At 52.2% G+C, this 26,240-nt stretch overlaps 3 protein-coding genes across 3 annotated transcripts in view; 1 reads left to right on the forward strand and 2 right to left on the reverse strand.

The window, feature by feature from the left end:
* The window catches only part of LOC132339529 (cilia- and flagella-associated protein 251-like), a 36,787-nt gene extending 25,817 nt beyond the window's left edge, over positions 1-10,970 (reverse strand). Inside the window, exon 1 of the mRNA XM_059869833.1 lies at positions 10,913-10,970. The gene's annotated coding sequence lies outside the window, so the exon portion shown is untranslated. The remainder of the gene's footprint in view (positions 1-10,912) is intronic.
* Positions 10,971-11,255: 285 nt separating this feature from the next.
* On the forward strand, positions 11,256-14,901 carry OAZ1 (ornithine decarboxylase antizyme 1). Its single transcript, XM_059869708.1, is given in 6 exon segments — positions 11,256-11,449; positions 13,381-13,438; positions 13,440-13,526; positions 13,632-13,804; positions 14,268-14,353; positions 14,461-14,901. Coding segments are annotated over 6 exon segments (651 nt in total). The 5' UTR covers positions 11,256-11,333; the 3' UTR covers positions 14,592-14,901.
* A 2,491-nt stretch (positions 14,902-17,392) lies between these two features.
* Positions 17,393-21,376, reverse strand: PEAK3 (PEAK family member 3). The gene is made up of 4 exons (XM_059870008.1): positions 21,235-21,376; positions 20,439-20,566; positions 19,452-20,086; positions 17,393-18,954 (listed from the first exon to the last, which is right to left on the reverse strand). Exons 1-4 carry the CDS (start codon positions 21,339-21,341, stop codon positions 17,974-17,976), a joined length of 1,851 nt encoding a protein of 616 aa, XP_059725991.1. The 5' UTR covers positions 21,342-21,376; the 3' UTR covers positions 17,393-17,973.
* Positions 21,377-26,240: the final 4,864 nt, after the last annotated feature.

The following is a 26,240-nucleotide window of genomic DNA, read 5'->3' on the forward strand; positions in this document are numbered from 1 at the left end:
CAGCTTGTGCAAGGGACACACTGGGGGCTGAAGAGGGAGCTCTGTGCCTTTATGAATCCTTGGACCACGTGTGGACAGCAGGATTGGGCTCAGAGGGTCCCTCCCTGCCCTACCCCTCCAACAGCAAACACATTCCACATCCAAGTCTCCAAACTGGGAAGCCAAACCTTGCAGGTGGAGAATGCTCAATGACCCCATAAAGCTGCACCAAGAGCTCTTGAAACCTTCCCAGATGAAAAGTCAACCCAAGGATTGGGAATGCCTTGGGAATGGGAGCTTTTCAAAACATTCTGTCAAGGAGGGGTCTGGGAGAGCTGCAACAATAGCTGATTTCCAAGGAAAATGAAGTTCAGCGTGTTTTCCCAAATCCCAGTTTCCTCCCAATGCGTCAGAGCTGTTATACCTGGAGTTCAGGGGAAAAAAAGTCATGGAAAAAGGCCTCATTGGAACTAATAACTATTTTGGATGAAAGAAAAGACTTTGGATGTGTCCTGGCTGAATCCAGTGAGGACAGACTGGAGAGAATCTGCTCCTGCCCGTGGGAAGTGAGGGATGAACAGCAGCCATGGATTTAAGGGGAAAACCCCAAACACATTCTAAACACAGCAAGCATTGGAAGGGATTGTGTAGGGAAAGGTTGGCATCCCTCTCTCTGAAGGGTTTTCTGAACAGCTTTGTCAGGAAGGGTTCCTGAAAATCCTTTCCTTTTTTAGGGCAGGATCCTGGGTTATTTGTCCTAGAATGGCAACTAACCCCACCTGTGACCCAAAATGGGCTCCTCTGCCCCCTCTGTCCAAAGCTGGACACAGAACTGCTGCTGGCTGCCAGCAGGGACCCCAAGGACCCTGCACATCCCACAGTCACCTGGAAACACCTCCTGAAGCAGCTGAACACCCTGGTCCAAACCTTGGGATCACAGTTTGGACCAGAACGATGAAGGATTAATCATATTAATTAACTTTACTTGCATTGATTTACATGGAAGCCTCAGGAAAGGCTTGTTGTTAAAATTCAGAGTTTTCTAGGTCCCAGGGACACTGAGAGCAACTCTACAAATAACCAGAGTTTTGGTGCCATTGTGTCATGGCAAGGACGGGGGTGGCTCCTGTCCATCACCCTGACAATGATCAAATAAATCCAGTTTTCTATAAACTGATATCCTGCAGCCACATAACATGGGGAACAGCATCCAGTTGCCCCAGCAGGATTATTCCTGATCACAGTTAAAAGCTTAAAATTGCAGAACATAAACCTGACAATGCCAAACAGTGAGGAAACCATGAGAAAATAAGCCAGATGGGACAGAAAAGAGAATTAAACATGATTATCAGTGCCAAAGTGATCTCCCATACTTTTAAAGGTGACAAGGAGATCAATAAAATAAAAAAAAAAAAAAGGGGAGCTGAGATAGGAATAGGAGAGATAATTTAGGTTAAAAGGCACATTTTGCTTTGGAACATTATTTACAAAAGAGACTTTTCAAAGTGACCTAAACTCCCCCCAGTCCATCTTCCCCAGAGAAGGGAGGGAGCAACAGAGCGAGATCAGCTCCCACCTCAGCTCTGCCTTCTGCCACCCTCAGCTTCCCAATCACGGGTGGTTCCTGCTGGAATCACAGCTCCAAAGGGGCAGCACAGGGCCACAGGGGGAGCCTGAACACACAAACCTGGCTCAGGTTGCACTCAATGATCTTTAAGATCTCTTCCGACCTCAAAAAAAGAAAAAAACCCCAAAACAACAACAACAAACAAACAAACAAACAAACACCCCAAAACAAACCAACAAAAAACCCCAAGCCCCCCCCCCCCCAACAACAACAACAACAAAAACAAACCCAAACAAAACCCCCCAGAACCAAACCAAACAAACAAAAAACAACACCCGTGGCCCCAGGGATGCTGTGGGATCTGCCCTGCAGGGATCAGGTTTAAGTTAAGCCTGAGCCTGGGTTTAGCAGAGCTGCAGAGTGGTGGCTCTGTGCACGTTGCTAAGGCCTGAGCTGCTGACTGCCACTGCTTCCTGTCACATCCTGTTCCTTCCAGGATTCCTGGTGACATTTTCCTCCCTAAAGAGCCCAAGGAGGCTGAAGATGGGCTGAGAGTGGCCAGTCCATGATCCTGGAGCCAGGTGAGGCTGTGTGTGAAGCCAAACAAACACAGGAGTGTTGAGAGGAACAAGGAACTGAGAGCTGGGAAATGAAAGTGCTGTAAAACAAGAGAGCAGGGAAGGAGCAGGAAGGCAGAGCACCACCAAAATCTGAAAGGATTTACTCACTGGACAACCCAGCAGGGAAACTCTGACCCAAAAACAGACAAACATTTATAAGGGGAATCAGAAAGGTGCTAAATACCCCAGAAAACAGATTTCACAATGAAATCTCAGCTCCTGTCCAGTTTATTTCCAGTACTCACAGCCATTCCCAGTCTTCCACACACCTCTGAGGAGGGAGATTTTCAGCTCATCACCTGATGTAGCTGGCAAAAGTCACTGTGAGCAGGAAATCAAACTAAGTAGGTCACAGCTCCAAGCCTGAGCAGTAATTTCAAGGGTCTTTACCTTCCTTATGCCACCTCTTTATCTTCCAGCACATCAGGAAATCTGCTGCTCCCATTAAGAGCTCAGGGCACGTGCTCAGCTCTGCTGGAAGTGGGGTTTGCTCTCCCAAAGAGGAGTCAGGGGGGCTGTGTGACACACAGAGCAGGACACATGGGAATAACCAGCTCCCTGGAGTCTGGTTTCTCTGGAAACACCAGGACAGGCACCACAGGAGCGTGGCTGTGAAACACTGCACTGCTCACCCCTCTGCTGGGGCAATGAACCCTTCAAACCTCAGCTTCTCCCAGAGTTAATGACCAACAGGAGGCAGGGGAAGTTAATCTGTATCTAGAACAGCTTCATAAATAAAACTGGAACATTCTGGTGCTGAACTAGAGCTGCTTTCATTTTAAAGCCTCCACTCCTGAGTGTGGTGGCAGCCTGGGTGCTCCTCTAATGGCAGTGCCAGTCCCTTAGGGAGCACTGAGTCTTTGGACTTTGGTTTGTCACTTCCAGAGCAGGTTTGTCACTCCCTGGGGAGATGCCAAGGCCTGCCCAGGCTGGGGGTCTGCTGTCCAGCCCCTTCCAGAGGGGATTTTTGTCTGCAGAGGCTCTGGGGTGGGCAGTCTGCTGCAGGGAGGGCTGGTGCTCACCGGAGCTGTCACGCTGCCACCTCTCCGCAGCCTGGAAGTCAGGAGTATTTTTAAAAAAGATGTAAACAAGGGAAGCTGCTCAGCTGGGCAGGCTCCAGCCCTGCTCTCACTGCAGGGATTGCTGACAATCCCAGTACACAGAGCCCTGAGTAAATATTGGTTCAGACACGGATGCAGAGAGCACGAGGCCGCCTGCAGCTCAATAAACAGCCTGGCCAAAGCAGCTTTCCCCAGGCTGCACCTTCCTGTCCCTCCTGCAGCTCAAAAACCAGCCTGGCAAAAGAAACTTTCTACCAAAGTTGGACCTTCCTGTTCCTCCTGCAGCACCCCAAGGGCTGTCCTGGCCTTGAGCACAGGGATTTCTGGCCAGTGACAGAATCCATGTGGATTATCCCCCAAATAAAGCACACAGAGCTGGAAGAAATCCACCTTAGCCTGTTGGTCTCTGGCTCTCAGGGTGAACTGGCTCCCTCAGCCCCAGTTCTCCAAGGGTTGAGTGTGGGATAGAACTGATTCCAGGCAAAATAACCTTCCCTGCCCTCCAGGCCTGCTCATTTTATTTATGGGAAAATATGCTCGTTAATGCTCTTATCACAGGCAGGATCTAATGGGGGGGGAAGTCTCCTTTGAGTATCTCCACGTTAATGAGCTGCTGGGTGAGATGTTTCAGCAGGCACAGCTCCCTCTGAGCTGGTTTCTGACAGAGCAGCCTCTGCACAGGTCTTAACGCTCATCCTGCTGGCAGCTGTTTGTTTGGATAACATTTCCAAACGAAATTAGGGGTTACAAAAGCAGAGCTGCACCGGGCACTTCCTCATCCCTGAGGCTGCCTGAGCCAAGCACAAGAGGAACTGGAGGAAAACAAGCCAGGCTGTCCCATTCCCCTTCCCCTTCTCCTTCCCAGCACAGGCTGGGCAAGGGGATTGTCCTGCAGGGAAACCTGGAATGGTGGTGGATTCTGGGTGGGAGGGAATGGAAACAAAAAATAAACTCCTAAATCCACCACACAGGCTCCAGCAAGGAAGAGAGGGGAAGGAAAATGTTCATGAAGGAATTCCAGGGAGCCTGAAATGCTGATTATGATGGGATTGATTGTGAGGGGTTTGCAAAGGGTGTGCTCAGGACCCCAACACCCTTTCCATACAAACAGGAGGGACAGGGCTTCACTCCCTCCCCAAATTAACTCTCCTCTGTGACTCCTCAGCAAGACAAAGAGCTCCAATGTGGGAAATGGATTTGTAGAAAATTCTTTAAATGAAGAAATTTACCCATGAAGGGTAATTTTAGATGATTTGCTTTAAGGTATTTACAGCATGGTGTAGCTAAGACAATAGGACAAGAAATGCTTAAAATGTATTGTAATTAGGAAATAGATGGCTTCTGATTTATAACATCTGTATTGTCTCACCCTTCACATGAGGCTGAAAATGGAATAAAAACTTTTAAAACGCCTCTCAGTTGCCCCATCTCTGGGCAGCTGAGAAAAGGGCATGAAAAATCTCAGAAAATTCTGAAAAATCTCAGAAAAGAGCATAATCCAACCTCCATCACCTCTGGGTAACTCGGGAGAGGGGTTGGGGCTGAGCTGCCTCTGGCCCAGCAGAAACGAAACAGAAAATGGGGTGGGGAGGGAAGGCTGTTGCAATGTCTTTCACTCCATTGTGTTGCAACCACCTCCAAATTCCTCAGGGCCATTTGTTCATAACTGGCAGCAACAGCCAGAGAAAAATCAATACAGGGATCAGTGTTGTGGAACATTATCCCTAAATTGCAGACCCATAACATCAAAGTGCCCCAGCACACTTCCCAGAAATCATCAGGTGCCACCCTCTGAGTGTTCCTTGTGGCTCCTGCTCTTGGCCAAGCCCCTTTCCAGCTGATTTCCTGTTCCCACTTCAACCTCCTCCCTCTGCCCCACATTATTTTTTATGTGGAAACTGCTCTGTTTGATCCTGCAAACTCAAAAAGAACAACTCAGCCTTTCCCAGGTGCCCAGCTGATGTTGGATTCCACCCTTAATTCAGATAAATGAGAATTTACAGCATTTTAAACATCTGTTACCTCATCTGCATTCAATCCCTCTCCATGCCAGCTGTTTTGAAGTGGAAAAACAGAGATCCAAAGGTTTTTTTTTTTTTTTTTTTTTTTTTTTTTTGTGAGAGCACAGGCTTTTTTTTGTTGGCCTGATGAGTGTTTTCTTCTAGTTCAGTATCTCACAAAGATCTTGGAAAAATAAATTCTTCCCTGTGCTGGTAAACACCTAAAAATTCTGGCTTCATTTGGCAGAGTCTCCTTCCAGCACAAGTGGGTCTGCAGAAAGCCTGACCTTCAAATGAAACCATTCTCACGGGGATGACAATGAAAATGAGAGTTTTTCCAGCTAGGAAAGGTGTTCTAATTACTTGTCCCACAAAGATCAGAATAGATTCTGACACACTAAAGAGTGATTTAGTGGGGGAGTATTTAAAATTAGATAACTGGTACTTAACTGTTACCTGGGAGGAGATGAAGCAGAAGTACTAAGGAAGGAGAGGGGAAGATTTAAGAGCCATTTTTTATTAAGACTTATAAAATATAGGTCTGATAAGTGTGGAAAAATTACTCTCCAGTGTTTTGATAATGCCTCACTAGCTTTGGCTGTCCCTTGTCTCCACAGAGAGCCGACCAACAGGAACATTTAAATTATTCCATGACTAAAATCAGCTAAATGAGAGGGTGAAGTCATCACAGACAATGATTTCTATGAAAACATGTCCTGATGGACATCTCTGCCTCAGCTTCTGTCCTGTTTTGCTGCTTGGCTGCATCTACAAACACCTCTCAAAACTGCAAGAACAAGCAGAGTCTTCTTGCAGTGGAATTGAGAGAAAAGGCATCAGATCCCCTTGATTTGAAAGCCTGCTTCAATAAATCAATAAATTACTGTATTTCATTCCCATTTTTGGGGAGGCACTAAATGGGCAGTGCTATGCATGGAGTGCACATGCTTTGGAAGGGAGCTCATGCTTTTCTCTCATGTTCTTCCCTGTCAGCAAATCAGAGCAGGATGGATTCCCCTGATGCTGCTAAATGCCACAAACATCCATTTCCACCTTCCAGGAGAGCCCTGAGAGCGTGATGCAGCACAGCACAAAACACACAGGGCTTTCTGCTACTCTTCAAAAAGGGTTTTTGTCCCATTCCCCCTCCCTGGAGCTTTGCTGCTCCTCTAGAGCACAGATGCAGGAGCAGCCTCAGCTCTATCAGTGGCAGAAAACCAGGCAGAAGCAGCAGTTTTTGCAGCTGTGTGATTTAATCCTGCTTTAATCACCTGAATGACAGAAGGGTTTATCTCTCCTTCTTGGAATAAATGATGTTACAGAGCTGTGGTTTCGACGTGCAGGATTTCAGAACCTTGGGAGATTTATGAGTGTTTCAGCTCCTGAACATCTTTCTAAGCACTGATCTTGTGTTATCTGATCACAAACACTTGCACACCTGAAAACACAGGGAAGAGGAAGACAGTTACTTATGCCACACCCGTTTCTTGCTCTAATATGTTCACAACAGTTTTTAATCTGGTTTTTTCCTGTGCCACCATAAACTCATCTTCCAGACTATTTCAGAAAGTAAAACCCATAACAACTTGACAAAGAATCACTGACTGGTGATTTTAACTATTGTTTCAGTCCCCTTTTGTGAAAAGAGGATAAAAAGCAGAAGGAAACTAAGAAAGGAAAATCTGGGAAAATCAACACCTTGGCTTTTCTCAGCCTGAAACAATTTCAACTTGGATCCTTAACAGAGATCAGTTTGTTGGTGCTTCTGTCCTTTCCTCATTAACTGCTCTGGTTATTGAGTAACTCAGGCTGTACAAGACTCTTTCCCAGGAGGTTTCAGGCAGCCCAGTTGCTGTGACCTGCTTGGAGTAAGAGCACAGAGCAACTGGGACTTGCTGGGGCTCTCTGGAGAGCTCCCTCAACAGCTGAGAACTGACCCCAGCTCCTGGCTGTGGGACTGGGAGAGTCCTTGGGAATGCAGTTGTTGGAGAGGGGAAGGCTGTGGTAGCTGAATGAGGAGGACTTGGTGTGTTTGAGGACACCTGCACAGCATTTGGGATAAACGTGATGGATGAGATTCTCTGTTTGCAATGGTTGTAAAAATGCAATGTAATAAAGAAATAAAGAAGGATCCAAAGCTGTTGGAGAGTGTCCAAAGGAGGGACATGGAGCTGGGGAAGGGTCTGAGGAACAAAGAAGTCCATCAGCAAATCCCAAAGCCAAAGAGGACCCAGATGGAAATCAGCAGACATCCAGAGAACCAGACCAAGGTGCCCAAGCTGAGCTCTTCTAAGGCAGGAGCATCCCTTGGGATGTGCACAGCAACTGTTCCATGCATCACAGCAGTTCTGGCTCATCTCAGACCACTGCAGAAAGGGCCCTGGGGGTCCTGGTCAGTCTCAAGTTGGATCTGAGTCACTGCTGTGTCCTGGCAGCCCAAAGGGCCACCCTGTCCTGGGGGGCACCAGGCTCAGGGAGGGATTGTCCCACTCTGCTCTGCCCTGGGGCAGCCTCACCTCCAGTGCTGGGGGCACTTTGGGCACCACAAGATCAGAAGGATCCAAAGCTGTTGGAGAGTGCCCAAAGGAGGGACACGGAGCTGGGGAAGGGGCTGAGGAGCAGCTGAGGGCACTTGGCTCCTTCAGCTGGAGCACAGGAGACTGAGGGGAGGCTCCTGGGGGGCTGCAGCTCCTCCCCAGGGGAGGCACAGGGGGGCAGGGGCTGAGCTCTGGGACAGGGACAGGGACAGGAGGCCAGGAAGGGCTGGAGCTGGGCCAGGGCTTGGCATGGAGCTCAGGGCAAGGTTCTTCCCCCCGAGGGTGCTGGGCACTGCCCAGGCTCCCCAGGGAATGGTCCCAAGGCTGCCAGAGCTCCAGAAGCTCTCAGGGCTGCTCAGGGTGGGGGTGTTGGGGTGGCTGTGCAGGGACAGGGGCTGGGCTGATCATCCCTGAGGGTCCCTTCCCACTCAGGATCTTCTGGGATTCTGTGAATCTTCCCTGTGTGTTGAAAGCTGCTGTGCCACAGCAGAGCTGGGCTGCTCAGACTGTCAGGGTTCACTGACCCCTGAATTAGGTAATGCCAGGGACTGCGATGCCAAACTGGGAACACAGCTGGAGCAACAACCCTGCTGCAGAGTTACTCTGCCACAGGAAGGGCAGTCATGGCAAAAAGCAGCTGGGGATGGCAGCATCTCCAACTGCCTCAGCCATAATCCCGAAATTGTGAGTCAGAGGCTTCTGTGTGAGGATTTCTGAATCGGTGTCCCTGCTAAAGTGGAAGTTGGGCTATCTCAGCAAAACTGCAGCTGGAACTAATCCCCCGTGGTGTTTAACACAAACCCAGCACAGGTTGCTTGGGCTTCTGCAGAGCTCTCCAGGCACTCAGCTGTGAAATGGAGTGATGGACCATGGAGGTGACAGGGATTCAAAGGGCAAAGCTGTTCCCAGTTCTCAGGGAAGAGGAAACAGCTGCAGCGCTGATTCTGCTCACACAGAGCCATTATAAGGAATTACAGGAGGATTACTACAGGAATAATAAATGCCATTATTGGAAATAATGAAATCTACCACTGAATGCTAACGTGGCCCTTCCACCCCCTGACACCTTCAGCCCCCAGCAGGAAAACCTGCCTACCACAACACACAAACCAGGAATTGCTAAATCTCCTCTGATGTGCTCCGGATATTCCGGAATTGCAGCTCTCCCATTGTTTCAGGCTGGACTCTGGGCAATGCATTAAACAGAAGAGTTTCCCCTCCATAAATCAACACCCTCGAGGCTGAGGTGAGCACAAGCTCTGCTTATGTCGTGTTCTGGGAGCTAAGGGCAGATGCCTGCAGCAGGAAAAGGACTTTCTTCTCATCCCTTTTACTTTCCAGGACTCCCAGATTTTTTTTCCCTGGCTGCTGGCCAGGCCAGGCTTCTCCTCTCAGCTGCAGGAGAGCAAACACTGTTTTATTTTGGCACTTTTTTTATTTTGACACTTTGTTCCATCCTGGGTTATCCCAGCAACTTCAGGACACAAAAGGTGGGTGCAGATTTAGACAACGATTCCTCTGCAAAGTGGAGCTGATCAATCCATTGTGCTCAGAGCTCCTGGATGGGGATATTTTCAAGCAAATAAAAATAAGGTAGTAATAAAGCCCCCTAAGAAGTGGCCAAATGCAGCTCTGGTAGCTGCAGGCAATAAAACAGGTGTGTTGCAGCCCGAGTTGATGAAGAAAAAAGAAAAGCAGCCATCTACAAGTTTTTTAATGGAAAACCATGATTTTTTAAAACCATTACAATGTCTCTTAAGCAGTTTTATTTGGTACTATAAACACCTTTCCCCACTTAACTTACAAGGCATCCCTGCCTGCAAACACCACCACTTATACTATTTTTTTGAATTCTCTTTCTATACAAGATAAAATCTACTGCTCAGGATGTGCCCTGGATGTGGCTCTGCCTTGGTTTTCAGGCTGAAATTATCAGAAATGGCTCAGCCAAAGATTTGATTCCCAAACCCACGGGACTGACAACCTATTTAGCTTTTTGTGCACATTTCCTCCTTCAAGATGGATTTTGAAGGCTTTTGGATTTTGAGGGCTGACCCTCACCCCCAAGGCATGAAGCTGTTTCCATCAATCCTATCCAGAAGAGCAGTGGGGGGGTCCTGTTTCCAAATTCCCATCCTTTCCTCTGACTGTTCTTGTTGTGGGACTACAGAAAGACCCAGCCACATCCCCGAGCCTCGGATTTCCAAGCCCCTGGCAGGAGATGGAAAGCAGAGGGCATGGCTTGGCCGTTACAGGGACGAGTCCAACTTCTGCTGTGCAAACAACCAGAATTTACCCACTTCTTAGTGAAGGCACAGCAAAAAAACCTTTTCAGCCTAAAAGATCATCACTGTCAACCACTCCCTACCCCCAGTCCCCTATTATCCATTAACCAACTCTTCCCCATTCTTATTTCACTACAAATCCACAATCCAACCATTCCCCATCCCTATTCCCCTATAAATACACTATTTCCCATCCCTACTCCCTTATAAATCCATCAACCAACCTTTTCCTCTTCCCTATTTCATTATAAATCCATCAGCCAACTTTTCCTCATCCCTATTTCACTATAAATCCATGAACCAACCTTTCCCATCCCTATTCCCCTATTAATCCATAAACCATCCATTCCTTATCCCTTTTCCACTATAAACCCATAAACTCACTGTTACCCATCCCTATTCCCTTATAAATCCTTGACCTAACTATTCCCCCTCCCCTTATAAATCCATAAACCAACTATTTCCCATCCTTATTCCATTCTACACCCACAAACCAACTACTCCCCATCCCTATTTCTATAAATCCATAAACCACAGCAAGGCCAAAGGAGACCAGCCCAAACACTCCCTACAAAACCAGCTCACAACTCCAGAGCCCGACTTTTCAGGGACCCACCGCACTACTGGTGGTGGATTTATAATTAGTTTTTAATTAAAACTTTCCCTCAGCACCGAGCTCTGTGCGAAGCTCTGCGGGCGGGATGCCCCCGGGGGTCCCACAGGTGGTCCTGTGGCCGCCCCTCCGCTGCTTCCAGCCCCAGGGCTGCACCCTACGGACGTGCCCGTGTTTTTCCATGACTCTTCACGTCTCTCCCTCCCTGCACTCGCTCACACCCCGCTCCTCCCCCGGCCCCCCCGGTTACCTCAGCCGGGCGGGGCGCGGGTGCGGGACTCGAACCGGCGGCTCCGAGGGCAGTGAGGGGTTGCGGAGCGCCCGCCGGCCGATGCCCCGCCAGGCCCCGCCCCGCCCGTGGCGCGCGCAGCCAATCACGCGCCGTTACCTCCGCCTCCCGTGCAGCGCCCCCTCGCCGATGTCCCGCCCCCCTCGCTCCACTCAGTCAATAGACAGCGAGATGGCCTAATAGACACCTAAACTATCCAATAGAAGCCGTCTCGCCGTGAGAGGGCGTGGCTCGCGCTTAGGGGCGTGGTCTCTTAAGGGGCGTGACAGAGAGAAGGTATATAAGGAGGCAGTGAGGCCGCGGTGCCATTTTGTGTAGCAGCGCCTGGGGAGTGGGGGGCGGAGGCGGCGGAGGGTTTCGGGGTTCGGACCAGAGCGGCCGGATGGTGAAATCCTCCCTGCAACGGATACTCAACAGCCACTGCTTCGCTAGAGAGAAAGAGGGGAATAAAAGCACCATCATGCCCGCTGTGCTGAGCCTCAGTACCGGACAGAGCAGGTGAGGCGCCGCGGCCTCCCTCACCCTCGCACCGCTGGGCCCTCGCTGCCTCCTTCCTCGTCCTCTTTGTCGCCTCCCTGGTGGCTGGAGAGGGGCGGGGGACGCTGCGTGGCCCGCGGGGGAGGGGCGGCCTGGCCCCCGCCGCGCGGGGAAAGGCGGTAGGGGAGGGTGGAAAAAGCACCAAAAAAAGGCGATTTTGAGGCCCCAGCGCTGTACCGGCCCTGGGAGGGACCCCCGAGGGCACCCCCGGGCTGGGAGAGGCTCCGGGCAGGGCTGAGGCAGGAGCCGGGCTGGGGGGGGGGGCGAGGGGAAAACAACAATTAGGCAAAGATATTGAGGGATTGAAGGCGTTATCCCCTTATGTAACCGTGGATACTCCGCAAAACGAATCGAGGGTAAGAGTGTTACGAGAGCTGTTGGTTAAAAACTCAACCGAAAGATTAAACACCCCCCACAGGTGCTGGGAAGGAAGAAAATACCTGAATTAAGGTGGCTGGTGTGGAGCGGTGGATGCTCAGGACATCGATCTGCCCTTTCCACCTCGTGTGTGGACTGTGGAAGGAGTTCTTGAACGTTTTTATGTTTAACTGCGAGCTAAAGATTGTTTTTTTTTTTTCCCCTAAGAGCACGGAAACATCGCTAAAATATATTTATGGCTGCAAACCTTCCTTCTGCACCACCTTTTTGTGGCAGAAACGTGAAATTATTGAAGATTGCCACAGCACACACCTTTAAAAAAGGTTTTTAAAGGTTTATTTGTAAGGCAAATTAAAAATATATAGTTCATAGTCATTTTCAGATAAAACTAAATAATGTTGCTACTAAAGAAAAACGTCTCTTTCAAAGAGCTTAAAATAATGGGTTGGATAATCAATTAAAATAACGCATTCAGTTAGCACAGATTTTGTATTTTTAATAAAACTTCAGAGTTATTATCCTTGCTTCATATTAAAATATAAATATAATTTACGTTCCAGCACATAATATTTAACCTCTGCCCATTCCCAGCCTTTCTAACACGGATTATTCATCACAAGTTTCAAGCTCATTAAAAAAAAAAAACCACCAAAACAAACCAAAAAAGAAATAAAAAAAAACCCCAAACCAATCCAAACCCCGCGACTCGGGTGCAAAATGGTGGATTATTTTGTAGCTGTTTATTCGGATTTGCAAATGGCTGCAGTGGCTGCTGCTGGCACCCGGAGACAGGACGATTGTGAAAATTCCCCCAAGGGCCTCGATTGCTGCATCTGCTGAGATGACGCAACTCAAGAGTGGAGCCTGCGGGTGAAGGATGGTGCAGAGGGAGGGGCCAGCGCTGCTCTGCCACGGGAGGAGTGAAACAGCCTTGAAAAGGATGGGGAGAAACTTAAAAATATTCCTCGCATCTTCAAAAATACAATGTTTTTCTCCTCGAGTGCTGAGCGTTGTGGGATCGCTCTGAGGAGTTTAATGGGGAGAGGTTTGGAGGCTTTGCAGAGGTTCAGGTGTGGCCTCAGCTCAAATAAAATTCTGGAGGTGGAGATGATTCCCTGGAATTTCCTGGGAAGGTCTGGTGGTGAATATCCCAGGGAAAAGTGATCCCTGCCTTGCTGGGCTGGGGGTTTGTGCTGTCTCAGAACAAGGAGAGCAGAATCCAGCACATTCCTGCAGAAAGGTTCTCCTGAGCTCACATCAGGCCTGTCCTGGCACAGAAACACACCTGGCTCGCTCACCCTGAGTATTTTTCATCTCCAAGGGAGTTTTCACTCAAAATGCTGCAGTGGCAGCTCCCTGGGCACTGTCCCTGGTGTGGAGCTTCCTTTGTCTTCCCACTCGCAGTGGGAGGAGTCCTTTGGCCTAGGTTTGGGTTTTTTAACACTGTTTAAATCCTGCAGGTGCCAGGGCTTTGTGCAAGGCCTCCTGCCTGTGTAACCATGCTCCCTTTGCAGTTCCAGGGTTCCCTTTGATTGCTGTAGTAACCTGGGTCCGGGGCCTCGGTGGTGCTCCTGATGTCCCTCACCCACCCCTGAAGATCCCAGGTGGGCGAGGGAATAGTCAGAGGGATCACAATCTTTCAGCTAATTTATTTTATTCGGTGAGTATGAGGTGCAAACAGCTGGTGATGAGCTTGACAGCATTCCCTGCCTCAATTCCTCTGAAAATGAACAGGAAAATCACTCTGCTCTTGTCCCTGCTGCAGGATAATCGGCTGAATGTCACAGAAGAACTAACACCTAACAACAGGACAAGAATTCTCAATGTCCAGTCAAGGCTTACAGATGCCAAACACATCAGTTGGAGAGCAGTGCTGAACAACAACAACCTCTACATTGAAATTCCCAGTGGTGCTCTGCCTGAGGGGAGCAAGGACAGGTGGGTCAGGGAAAACTTGATGGGAGAACACTTTGCTCTTTGTATTTTTAAAGTTTAATTTTGGGGTTTGATGCTCTCTTGTGAGCCTGGTTTCAGGGCTGCAGGCAGAGCCAGCCCAAAATCTGGGATTTCAGGCTGGTTTAGGCCCTTGAGTGTCACTGCAGCTCCTTCAGCTTTTTTGTGCCACGGAGGAGTCCTGCCCTTGAGTTGTGCCTGGGGTTCAGGGATCTGGTGGTGTGAGGCTCCAACCTGTGCCTCTTCCTTGGGTTGGCTCTCAGGGCCTCGGAACTCTCTGAAGAAGAACATGCTGCCAGAGCTCTGGGAATGTTCAAACAATCAGGGTGGGGTTGCTGGGGTGCCTGTGCAGGGCCAGGGCTCAGCCTGGAGGATCCCTTTGGGTCCCTCCCATCCCACATTCCCAGGACATTCCCTGTGCACTGAACCCTTGGTGTTTCTCTTGCAGTTTTGCAGTTCTTCTCGAGTTTGCTGAAGAACAGCTCCGAGTTGAGCACGTGTTTATCTGTTTCCACAAGAACAGAGATGACAGAGGTGGGTGTTTCCTGCGCCTCCAGAGACACAAAATGCCTTCTGGTGGAAATTTAAGGGTTTTTTTCAGTATCCCATGGGTGAAACCTGTCTCCTGCTTTATTTTCTAGCTGCACTGCTCCGTACTTTCAGCTTTTTGGGCTTTGAGATTGTGAGACCAGGGCATCCCCTTGTCCCCAAGAGACCAGATGCTTGCTTCATGGCCTACACGTTTGAGAGAGACTCAGCAGAAGAAGACTAGATTGCAATGTTTGCCTCTTTAGAGCTTTCTTGTTGTCTATAAAGATGATTCTGTAGAAATTTTGTCAACATCTTATTCCAGTCTATCTTAACTCTTGTACGAAACCTTGTGTGACCCAGCTGCTTTGGTGGTGAGATGTTGAAAATTTCAGACTCCACATCTTTCTCTGGATTTTGTGCGCATGTCGTGGTTGTGCAAAAATAAATGCTCCCTCCAAATTTAGCAGTATATTTCTTGAGGTTTAATATTGTGTTTGTGATACTGAAGTATTTGCTTTAATTCTAAATAAAAATTTATATTTTACTTTTTATTGCTGGTTTTAAGCTGTTTAAAGACTTGCACTCTTGAAGAGGTGGCTCTGGAACTGCCCCAACCATTAAAGTTGCAGGTGTGGAAAGGCTTTGCTTGTTCTTTGCTTGACTGGAACTCATGGGTGTGCTCTGACAGGGCTTGGAATAATCCAGCAATCCTGGAAAAGTCTACTTTGAGTGAGTAATTAGCAGGTGTGCTAATTAGGACCAGTGCTTGCCTGCTCTGCCAGTGTTTTGTAGGATATTCAGGGTGTGATTTGGTTGGGAAGTCTCAACCCGTGGCTGCTTTAAATACCAAATATGCAACTTAAATTCCTGGAATTTTAGTGTTCCTGTACCAGTGCAGCCTTTCCAGTGTGTGCAGGTGACTCCAGGAATTCTGGCTGGGAGCTGGGAAGGTTTGTGGCACTCCTGCAGCTCAGGGGTGTCACCAAGGCTGGGCTGGCTTCTTGGGGGGCACATGGTGGTTGAAGGGAGAGGAGGGGGCTGTGCTGGGGCTCCACAGACTCCCCTTGGTGTTCAGGATGGTGAGCAGAACGGGAAAGGGGCTCCTTGTGATGCTGGAATTAACAAACCTTGAACTGAAGTTACAACAAATAAGTCTCTAAAGGGGCTGGGCTTTAAAGTGTGGTATTTCCATGGTTTTCACTACTTGCAGGCTTGTTTGGAGCTGATGAATCTCCTGTATAAAACGTTGGGGCAGGGAATCCTTGGGATGGGTTTATTTCACCAGATTCTCCTGGGTGTGAGTAGAAGTCTCTGAGTGGGGCCCTAGGAGATCTGAGTGCTGTGAAATGTGTGAGTGAGGCCCTAAAGTTTCCCCCACAGCCCATCCCTGGGCTCAGCAGTGCTGGGATCTCATGGAATACACTGAAATATTCCCTGAAACTGCTCAGAGATGCAGCACAGAGTAACCTGGGGGTGTGTGAGCAGTGGTGTGCTGCTAAGTGGGGGCTCTTGCTGGGCTCTTTAATTGGCTCTTCCCAATTCTCTCCTGGCCCTACAATTGTGCATGTCCTGGAGGGATTTTTGGAAGGCCAGTGACACTGAGAAACTGCCCAAAGCTGGGCTGGGAGAGGTTTGGGATGGAGCTCAGGGCAAGGTTCTTCCCCCCAAGGGTGCTGGGCACTGCCCAGGCTCCCCAGGGAATGGTCCCAAGGCTGCCAGAGCTCCAGGAGCTCTCAGGGCTGCTCAGGCTGGGGGTGTTGGGGTGGCTGTGCAGGGACAAGGGCTGGGCAGGATTTCATGGTGGTGGCATGACCAAGGGAGGGTGTCCTTGTTTTTCTCAACACGCTGGCACAGGGCTGAACTCCTGCTCTGGTTATCTGGAGAAATCCCTGTTTTCCTCTGCAGCGTGGTACCTGTGCCATGTTTGCTCTCCCCAGGGACAGGAGTGTGGAATGTGCCTGGTGCTGCCTCCGTGGGACGTTCTACTGACTTTGGATGCTCCTGGCAGAAGGGGAGGGGGTCACCCAGGCTGCAAACCAGAACTGGGGGGCTGGAGGGCCTTGGAGCTGCCGGGCAGGAGCCAGGGGAGCGGGTTTGGCTTTGTCTCCCCGGGATGAGAGGCTGTGCCATGGCCTTTACTGCCCTCTGGTAGCCACGGCCAACACTGCAGGAGACCAAGGGACAGCAGGGCTGGGCTCTCCCGGGACACCTGGAATGAGATCTGAGCCCCGTTTCTGTGCCAGGCTTGATGGGGTCCAGCCTGGGCACGGAGGCTGCACCGGGGGATTTGGGTGCTGCTCCAGGTGGGAGCAAACCAACCATGGAGCTGGGACTGAGCTGCTCTCTGCAGGGTCTCAGCTCTGGTTTATGTTTGTATTTTTGGAGCTCAGGGACTCCTGGGAGGAATCCTCCTCACTCCAGCCATGCCCCAGGCTCTAGTGACTGCTTGGGGAGCCACTGCCACATCCATGGGCACAGCAGCTGTGGGAGGCTCTGTCCCAGTGTGTGCACAGCCCTGCTGCTGTCAGGTGATGGAGTCACTGAATCATGGAATTGTTTAGGTTGGAAAAGCCTCCTAAGACCACTGAGTCTGACCATCACCCATCACCACTAAGCCATGTCCCCAAGTGCCACATCCACATGTTGTTTGAACGCTCCCAGGGATGGGGACTCCAGCACTGCCCTGGGCAGCCTGTGCTGATGCAGTGAAGGAATTTTTCCTGATACCCAGTCTAGATGGCTGTGAGGGGATTAATAATTGCTGAGGAATAGTTTAGATGACCTTCACCATGCTGATCCCTTGACATCTGGATGGATTTGGGGACTGGGTCCAGGTCCCCTGTGCTGCCAGGTGTTTCACAGCAAGGAGCAGATGCCACAGCCCTGCTTTGGTGCCCATGAACTCACCTGAGCTGTTCACCAGAGCCCATGGAGGCTGTTCTGGGTAATCACCACCAGGCAGGGCAGTTTGGCTTTGTGTTTCCCTCTGGATCCATCCCTGGAGTGTGTAATGCTGGCAGAGAAGCACATAAAGGACCAGTGTTTGAGAGGCTTGGCTCCAGGTTTTATTGAAGCTATATTTTTCCCTTTAAAATGTCATTTTTATTAGTGACTGAGTCACAAATTGTCTCTGGGAAGCACAGGTTGAAGGAGCTGTTGTTTCTCCTTTGCTGAGAAGGGTGAGCTGTGATGGGTCACTTTGAGAGTTATTTAAAACAGCAGAAACCTGGTAGCTGCAAAAAGGCTCTGAGGGGGTTTTGTTCAAAGTCTGAACCCCATAAACTTTATTTGGGATTATCAGCCACTAAATTGGTGCTTGGGACTCACGAGAGATTGTTTGAGGGTATAAACCCACACTCTGTGGTTTTACACACTTCATCATCCATGGGCTATGGGGGGAGTGGGTTTGGGTTTGCAGAGCCTTCCCAGTGAAGACCTACTGGGATTTCTCAGGAACTGATGGATTTTATAGAGTTATGGAATGATTTGGGCTGAAAGGACCCTAAAAATAATTTAGTTTCAACTCCCCTGCCATGGGCAGGGACAGGTTTGGGCAGGGACAGGTTTGGCCGGGCCCTCGTGAGCTTTGAGGAGACCTTTGGGTGGGCTGACCTGGAGGTTGTTTAGGGAGCATAGAGAAGCTGGGTGACCTGGAAAAGGGTGTGTTCAGTGACCCCCTGGAAGTACTGGCAGCACAGCCACTCCTCCAGGCCAGGGCTGACCCCAGCCCCAGCCGAGTTCTCTGCAAACCTCAGGAGCAGCAGAGCCCTCTTGACCTGCAGCCAGCTCTGGAGCAGCTCGAGGCTCTTCCTGCTCCTGGCAAAGAGCTCCTGGCGTGGCCCCCAGAGCAGCACCTGCAGGATGGCCCTGGCCTGCTGGATGGACACCCTCTGGTGAGGATCCCTGTGCAGCAGCAGCGAGGCCAAGCGCTTCAGTCCCGCCGAGTAGATGGACAGCGAGGGGATTTCGGGAAGCCTTTTGCTTCTGAAGCCCAAAATATTCTCCAGGGAGATGTCCACGTGCAAGATCTGATAGATCAGCCTGCCCAAGTTCAGCTCAGCTGCTGTTGGAGGGGAGGGTGCAGCGAGAGCCTGGCTCCAGTCCAGCTCCTGGCTGCTGGAACAAGGTCGCTGCTTCTCTTGCACCTTGAAGAAGCTGCTGATGAGCAGCCGTGGAAGGGACAGTCCCAGCGGCTCCTTCTGCCTCTGGGGGGGACAGGGGCACTGCACCAGCAGCAGGTTCTCGGGGCACAGGTCACCCTGGACCACGTTCTGCCCCCGGAGGTGCTCCAGCCCCATGCAGAGCTGCAGCAGCAGGAGGCAGCCCAGGCGTTCGTAGTGCCCGGGGCTGGCCCTGTGCAAAGCGTGGGAGCCCTTCACAAAGTCTGCCAGGGTCTGCTGGGGAACCTCGGCACAAAGGAGCACCTGCGGGGCAGGACAGGCTGGCTCCTCTCTGGAAGGTCCCTGGCTCTGTGCTCCAGGGATTCCTGGGAGCACCAGCTCCCGAGGGAGGCGGTCGGTGAAGCGGCCGAGCAGGCGCTGGATGCTGCAGTGTGTCCCCAGGGAGCTCTGCACCCCCAGGCTGGAGCAGCACGGCTTGGGGACCTGCAGGGACACATAGGACAGGGCTGGCTGTGCAAGGATAGAGCCTAGTCCTGGGCTGGGCCACCCTGCCAGCACAGGGTCACCAGCCCTGCTGTGACCCACACGTGGTGCTGGGGTCCCCTTGCACCCTCTGAACCCAGGAATGGAGCCAGAGCTGGGACATGAGGGTGGTGCAGCCACAGATGGGCTGGGCTCTCATCTGCTTTCCTGGGCAGCCAGCTCTGCTCCAGCCTCTCCTCTGCACGTGCTGGCCCCTCTGGCTGAGTTAGCAGGACATGTCCCCCAGCAGGGCCGTTTTTGACGTGTCCCTTGACCCTAGGGGAAGTGTCACCCTCATCAGCCAGCCCCTGCCAGCAGCACTGTGTCATCCAGCAAATGCAGAAGTGGCTGCAGAAAGGGGAAGTGGCCCCAGTGTTGTGTTCTGTGGAAAAGCCAACGCTCCTGGATCTCCTGGCTCCCTCTGACCACCCAGACCTCTCACCCCGATTCCCCCTTACCTTGGCTGCAAACTGCAGCTGGCTGTGCTCGAAGGTGAAGCCCACCCTGAAGTACCAGGCGTCCCCGCTCTGGCAGCAGGGCTGGGGGTCCAGGACACCGAGCGCTGCCCAGCGCTTCCCCACCAGCTCTGCCTCCAGCAGCTGCTGCCTCTCCTCGGGCCCCAGCAGCTCCTCCTGCAGGAGAGCCGAGAGCCGGGCCAGGGAGGCCTCCTGGCACCCCAAAACCACCCCGGAGACCCCGGCCGGGCTCTCCAGGAGCTGCCCCAGCTCCGCATCCGCTGTCCCAAATGTCAGCTCCTTCAGGCTGCCTGAGGGGGCTTTCTGGGCGCTGCTTCGGGCCAGCGGCTCCCCCAGGCTCTGGGACTTGCTCAGGGGCTTCTTGGCTGCCCAGGGGGGTCTGTCCCGCGGGGGAGCCCCCTGCCCTGCGGGGATGCTGTACAGGATGCTGCCAGCCCGTGGCTCAGGGTCGTCATGGCCGCGCTGGGATGGTGCCGGCTCCGGGAGGGACTCGGCTCGCTGGAGCTGCTTTTTGGGCAGTGGGGGAGGCAGGGGGTCTGGCTCGGCCTGGGAGAGGGGTCTCCCAGCGCCTTCCCCTCGGCTGGCCTTGCGGGGAACGAGGTGGGCCCGCAGCTTTCCTGGGGAGGGAGGGACAGACGTGACAGGACAGACAGGACAGAAGAGAAGAGTGGGATGGGATGGGATGGGATGGGATGGGATGGGATGGGATGGGATGGGATGGGATGGGATGGGATGGGATGGGATGGGGTGGGATGGGATGGGGTAGGATGGGGTGGGATGGGGCAGGATGGGGTGAGCAGGATGGGAGTACAGCACGTTGTTCTTTGCTCCCCGCATATTTCCAGCCCCAAAGCCACACCCAGCACCAGCCAGAGGGGTGACACGGGAGGGAGGACAGGGACAGCAGTGCCACTGCCCGAGGTGACACGTCGGCAGGCAGGGGCACGGCGGGGTCAGGAGGTCACTCACCCACGTTGCTGTAGATGAGGGCTGAGCTGGGGGACCGAGGGGGGCAGCCCCCCGGCGTGTCCGGCATGGGGGTGGCCGGTCCGGGGGCAGCCGGGTCCGGGCGGGCGCTGCGGAGCGCGGAGCGGGCCCTGCACGGGCCGGGACCAGCGTCACCCCCGGGCTCCCGCTGCCCCCGCTGCCGGCTCAGGGGAGGGACGCGCAGAAAAGGGGAAGCAGCGGCCTGGGGAGCCTTGGCGGGGTGGTTTTGGGGAGAAACACGGGGAGTTTGGTGGCCCAGTGACTCCAGTTGCCGCGCTGGGAAATCCTGGGGGTGGGAGCTGCCCCGGGGGCTCCACACGCGCTGGTTCCCACCTGCACGGGACACACCCAGCGCCTGATGTGGCACCTGCGGTCCCCGCTGGGTGACCCCAGGGAGGACACAACGCTGGTAGAGGTGTGGCACAAGAGCAGGAAAGGCCTTTGACACCCCCAGCCAAGCCTGGGGGGCAGGACAGGGGTCTGGGCATGGGCAGGGGGCAGAGGGAGCCCGAAGGCGGAGGGCACCAGGATGGAGCCGCTGGTTTCACTTCCCTGTCCCGGCGCTGGGCTCTGACTCTGCTGCCACCAGCGATACCGAAACCACGGTGGCTTTGTCTAAACCTCCCAGTTCTGCTTGAATATCCAAAGTTCAGCTCCGGCTGAGCAACCCCAGATGGTGCCCCCAACTCCCCAGTGCCCCCCGGGACCCCACAAAGCGCTGGGTTGCGGCAGCTCCTGGTGCTGAGCAGCTCCTTCCCCTTTGCAGAGCCCTCGGTACCTGTCAGGTGTCCCTGGCAGTGGGGGGGTCCCGCGGGGCTCCAGCTGCACATCCCGGAGCCGCAGCAGCTCCCCCTGCCCACCCCAGCCCCTCCTGGCGCTGCCCATGGCGCTCGGGGCTCGCCTTGCGCTGCGCCCCGGCCGGGCAGGATGTGCTTTCAAAACCTGCTCCGAGCTCGGCTCGAGGAAGCTGGGCTTGGCTCAGCTGGGCTTGGCTCAGCTGGGCTTGGCTCAGCCGGGCTTTGGCCTCGCTCCCCGGCAGCCCCCAGAGCCCCCTGGCATTGCCCCGTGGTCACTGTGTCACCGTCAGTGCCACCTGTGGGGTTGTGTCCCTTCAGCTGCTCCTCAGTCCTGGATGGCTCCACAGTTGGCTTTAAGGGTGACAGCTGCTCTGAGGAGGGGATTGCCCCTCCAGACCCCCTCAAGTCACAGAATTAATTCCCCTTCCTCTGGCTGGGTTGGCAAGGAGGAATATTTTCATTTTCTTCCATGGGCCAAGGTTGTGGGTTCAGTTCCTTTAAGAGTTGGAGCTGATGATCCCTGTGCTTCTCTTCCAACTCAGAATATTCTTTGATCTGTGATCTGTCTTTTTGCTGGGATTTCCTGCAGCCATTGCTTGAGAGGAGCCCAGCCCTAGAGAAAAAACCCCTTTTTTTTTTTTTTTTTCGTCTCCCAGAGCTTTACAGATGCTAAAAGTGCACAAAGTGACCCAACTCAGCTGAAAAAAAATCTTCCCATTGGTGTCTGTCCCCTCTAGGATGAAGTCATTTTTTAAACACTCTAAAGCCCAAATATTTCAATATTTCCTCCCTTCTATTCACTCTTTGAGTCACCAGTGGTGCCACTGTGGGTGCTGTGGGAAGGCAGCTGCAGGGGTTTCTCCGGGGGGCAGCGAGGTTGGGATGAGCAGCCTTTGGGAAATGTGGGTTTCCATGAGGAAAACAGAAAATTTCACTGCTTGAGCCCAAGAAAAGCAGGACCCTGGGTCCAGGCACCTCAGCAGGGTTTTGGGGGCTGGGGTGGGACTGGGGGTGCTGGGAGCCTGCAGAAGAGCCCAGAGCTCCCTCCCTGTGCATTTATTTCTGTATTTCCCAGGCCAGCCAGGGGTTGTGGCTGTTGGCTGGGGCTGTTTCTGGGTGCTGAGGCCGTGTGTGAGAGCTGATAAAAAACTCTGTGGGGCTGAGTCATGCTTGGATCCAGCTCAGGGAGGAGGTGCAGGGCTCTGGGAGGGGTCAGCCTGCCCCGTCCAGCCCATGTTGCACCAGCAACCCAGACTGGTTTGGGTTGGAAGGGTCCTCAAAGCCCACCCAGGGCCACCCCTGCCATGGCAGGGACACCTCCCACTGTCCCAGGCTGCTCCCAGCCCTGTCCAGCCTGGCCTTGGGCACTGCCAGGGATCCAGGGGCAGTCCCAGCTGCTCTGGTCACCGTGTGCCAGGGCCTGCTCACCCTCACAGACAAAAAACTTGTTAGAAGCATCACTGTTTTTCCTTAATGAATAAAATTACCTTTAAGAAGTACCAGAAAATGGTGGGAATGAAATTACAGAATTCCTGCCATGCCTGTGACCCTGCCAAGCTAGAGAGAGGTGGCCAGGGAAAGAGGGGCAGCCAGGAATTACCTTTTAGCTGTGAAATTTCTCATTTGTCTTATTCCAACCAAGGAGAAAGTGCCAAGTTTAAAAGCCACCCAAGTCCTTAACAAGGATGGTCATTTCCTCTTGCTAACATCTGCAGGACTGTGCAAAATTCTGATTTAATTCTCCAAGCCATGGAGCATCCCTGGATCCTTTGGTGGGTTCTGCTGCCTGTTTCAGGTGGCTAAATCAGCTGCAGGACACAGCCCTGGTGGCCCTGGTGGCCCTGATGGCCCTGATGGCCCTGACAGCATTTGCAGACTGCTCCAGGAGCTGCTGAGCTCTTTCCCCCCTGGATTTGGGGCACTAATGCAGGGAAGCTTTTCTTAGCTCCAGCCTTTTTGCTTTGTAAGGAAATTGGTTTCTCTTCCCAGTGGGAGATAGGATCTTTAATCGCAGCCACTGGAAAATGGCACTTTTCTAATCGTCTTTTTTTTGTTGTTTTTTCTGGGTTTTTTTTGCCATGACATCGTTCAGCAGCCCGAGGGTGCTGTGGGGATGCTCCGAGCTGAGCTCAGGGCTGATCCCTGGGGCACTGAACCCTCCCGGGTGCTCTCTCAGCATCTCCATCCTGCACCACCCCCCGAAAGGAGCAGGGGGTTCAGTCCTGGCTCCCACCGGCAGGAGCTGAACCTCGACCCTTCACCTCCCTGTGCCACGAAATGCATCTTGAAGCAGGAAATGAGAGAAAAACCCCAATTTCCTCCTTCCTGCCACGGCAGCTCTCTCCCGTGGGGGCTGCAGACTCGCAGTTTGGCAAGCGGGGCCACCCCCCTGGCGTGGTGGGGAGGGAGTGGGAGCCTCCCCGGCCCCAGGGAGTTTTTGGGGGCTGGAATTCCTGGCTGAGTGGCCCAGGGCTCGTTTCTCCAGCAGATGGAGGCGTTGCTTTGTTGCCACGTTTCTCTTCACAGAGAAAAGCAAGGCACAATTCTTCCCAAGGATTTCTGAGGTTCACATTCTCTGAACCTCAGAGAAAGGGAAAACACAATTCTTATCACTTGCTGTGCCTGTGTTGTGCCAAAGTAGAATACAATATTGTCCGAGGGTGACATTATGATGTTTGTATCCCCATTTGTGTGTTCTGTTTATGCTGGATATTGTGTTCTGTGCCTTCAAGACTGGCTCTGAAGAGTGAGTTTTGTTTTGTTTTGTTATCAGCTGCTCCCCCATGGCTGGTGGGACACAGAGACAGGGCAGTAGATAGTGCTGCTTTTGCTTTTTGCTTTGCTCTTGCTCCTGCTTTGCTCTTGCTTTTCGCTTCTGCTCATTAGTCAGTTTAGCCAAGCAGTCCAAATTTTTCCCTGGACTGTTTTTCCTTTCCCTTTTTTGGAACCACTCGAGCCTGCTCCAGACTGGGCCCTGGCAAACACGGAGAGTTTGCACCTTGTGGCTGCAGCAGCTGCCCCAGTGCCAGAGGGACTGATAACAGAGCGACCACCCCAGGAGAGACTTTCTGAATTTGTCATCTTTTTTTCAGAGTGGTGACAGAGTGGTGTCCTCCAATATTGTTCATTTTGTGTGCTGGGGGATGCTGTGCCTGTTAAATAAACAGGTTCTTTCCACTTCTCTCCAAGGAATTCTTCCCAAATCAGTTGGGGGGAGGGGCTGTTTGCTTTCTGGAGGGGCCCCTTTGGAGGTTTTCTCCCAAATTTGCCCTAAACCAGGACAAATACAGAGATTGTTTATCCAAAGTGAAGATGTTTTGTTTCCTTGGCCTATCAGGGCCAACTGTGTGTGTGTGTTGGGACTGCCAGCTAACAGTCACGAGATTCTGGGTGGTGTAAACAGTTGTGTGCAAAGCGAGTGCTTGGCAGATCCAGTTTAGATGAAATGTATATAGTATAGTATAATAAAGTAATTAATTCACCTTCTGATATCCATAGAATTCTCCTAATCATTCTCTCCCCTTCGTGGGAGTCACCTTTGATTCACAGCATTGCTTTGCTCCCAGTGCCAGCCCAGTCTGTGCTGGGAGAGCTGGGGCTGGCAGGGGACAGGGCAGGCACTGAGCCTGCCAAAGGGACATGGGGGCATTTGGGGAGGGGCATTGCCCCCTTTGAGGGGGACACAAGGACAGGTGGCCCCCTCATATAAAACTGGTGCAAACACAGCACTGCCCCGTGGCAGGTGCAGCTCACAGGATGTGGCCTCTCCAAAGGGTAACAGATTAAAATAATGATGTTTTTACCCCAAAAATCAGTGGATGGGGTGGTTTAAAATATCCGTGTTTCAGGGTGGATGTGGTCCTGTTCGGAGTTTCCAAGCAAAATGGTGTTAATATATAGAGAGACCATGAAAATCTGCATTTTTTTGGGTTTTTTTGGCAGTTCCTGCAGTTGGAATGGATGATCTGGTCCATGGAAACACTCAGTTTGAGTCTGATCTTTCCAGGCAGCACTTGGGACTTTCTGTAATCTCTTGGAACCCCTGGATGCTCCAAGGCACCATTTCCACAACTTTTTTCACAGCTTCTCTTTCTCTTAGGGCAAGGGGACCCTGGGCTGGCTGAGCCCATGGTGGGGACAGCGGTGGCAGCTGTGTCAAGGGCAGAGGTGGCCTTGGAGGGGGCAGGCTGTGCCCTGGGGCTGGGGGGATGGGGAGGGCACTGGAAGTTCATTCTGTGGAGGAACAACAACCTCCTCTTCCCCACTGGCTCCTGCCCCACTGCAGTGCCCCCACCCGTGCCTCAGTTTCCCCTGGCACGTTCCCAGTTTTCCAGCCCCATCCAGATTTGGCGCCCTGTGTGCACTCTGGGATGGATGTGACTCCTTTTAACCCCCCCAAACCCCAATTTTCCTGCCAGCAGGACTCGAGGTGCTGCCTTTGCACCCTTCTAAACACGGCATTAATAATTAATAATCGATTAATAGCAGCAGCAGTCCGTTAGCACACGTGCATTAATCATTTATTAGTTATTAATATGGACTTTGGCACCTTCTGGCAGGAGGTTTCACATTGTTTTGTGGGGTTTGTGGGACTGATGGTGGGGATGGACTCAGTGGCTGCAAATTCCAGCAGAGCCCCAGGAACGGGGGAAGGTGTGCTGGAATTCCAGGAGCTTCCCAGCTTGCAGCAGGTCTGGAGAGCTCAGAGCTGTGAATTCTGGTGCTCCTGCCCTTTCCAGCTCCTGCTCAGGCTATGCCCACTGGTTTTGCCTTTTTTTATCAAGGCACATAGGGAAGAAAAGGGGGAGAAAAATCCAAATGAGCCACAAAAGTCCCTTTTTTCCCTTTTTTTTTTTTTTTTTTTTTTTGTTTTGCTCACAAATACATCTCACATGCTTGTTACATAGAAAACTGTGCCAGGTCTGCACTGCCCTTTGCTCCCACTGTGAGGGTCCATGCCTGACCCCCTCCCCACCCTCCCACCCCC

This window comes from Haemorhous mexicanus, chromosome 29 (genome assembly GCF_027477595.1).
Source record: "Haemorhous mexicanus isolate bHaeMex1 chromosome 29, bHaeMex1.pri, whole genome shotgun sequence".
Lineage (NCBI taxonomy): Eukaryota > Metazoa > Chordata > Aves > Passeriformes > Fringillidae > Haemorhous > Haemorhous mexicanus.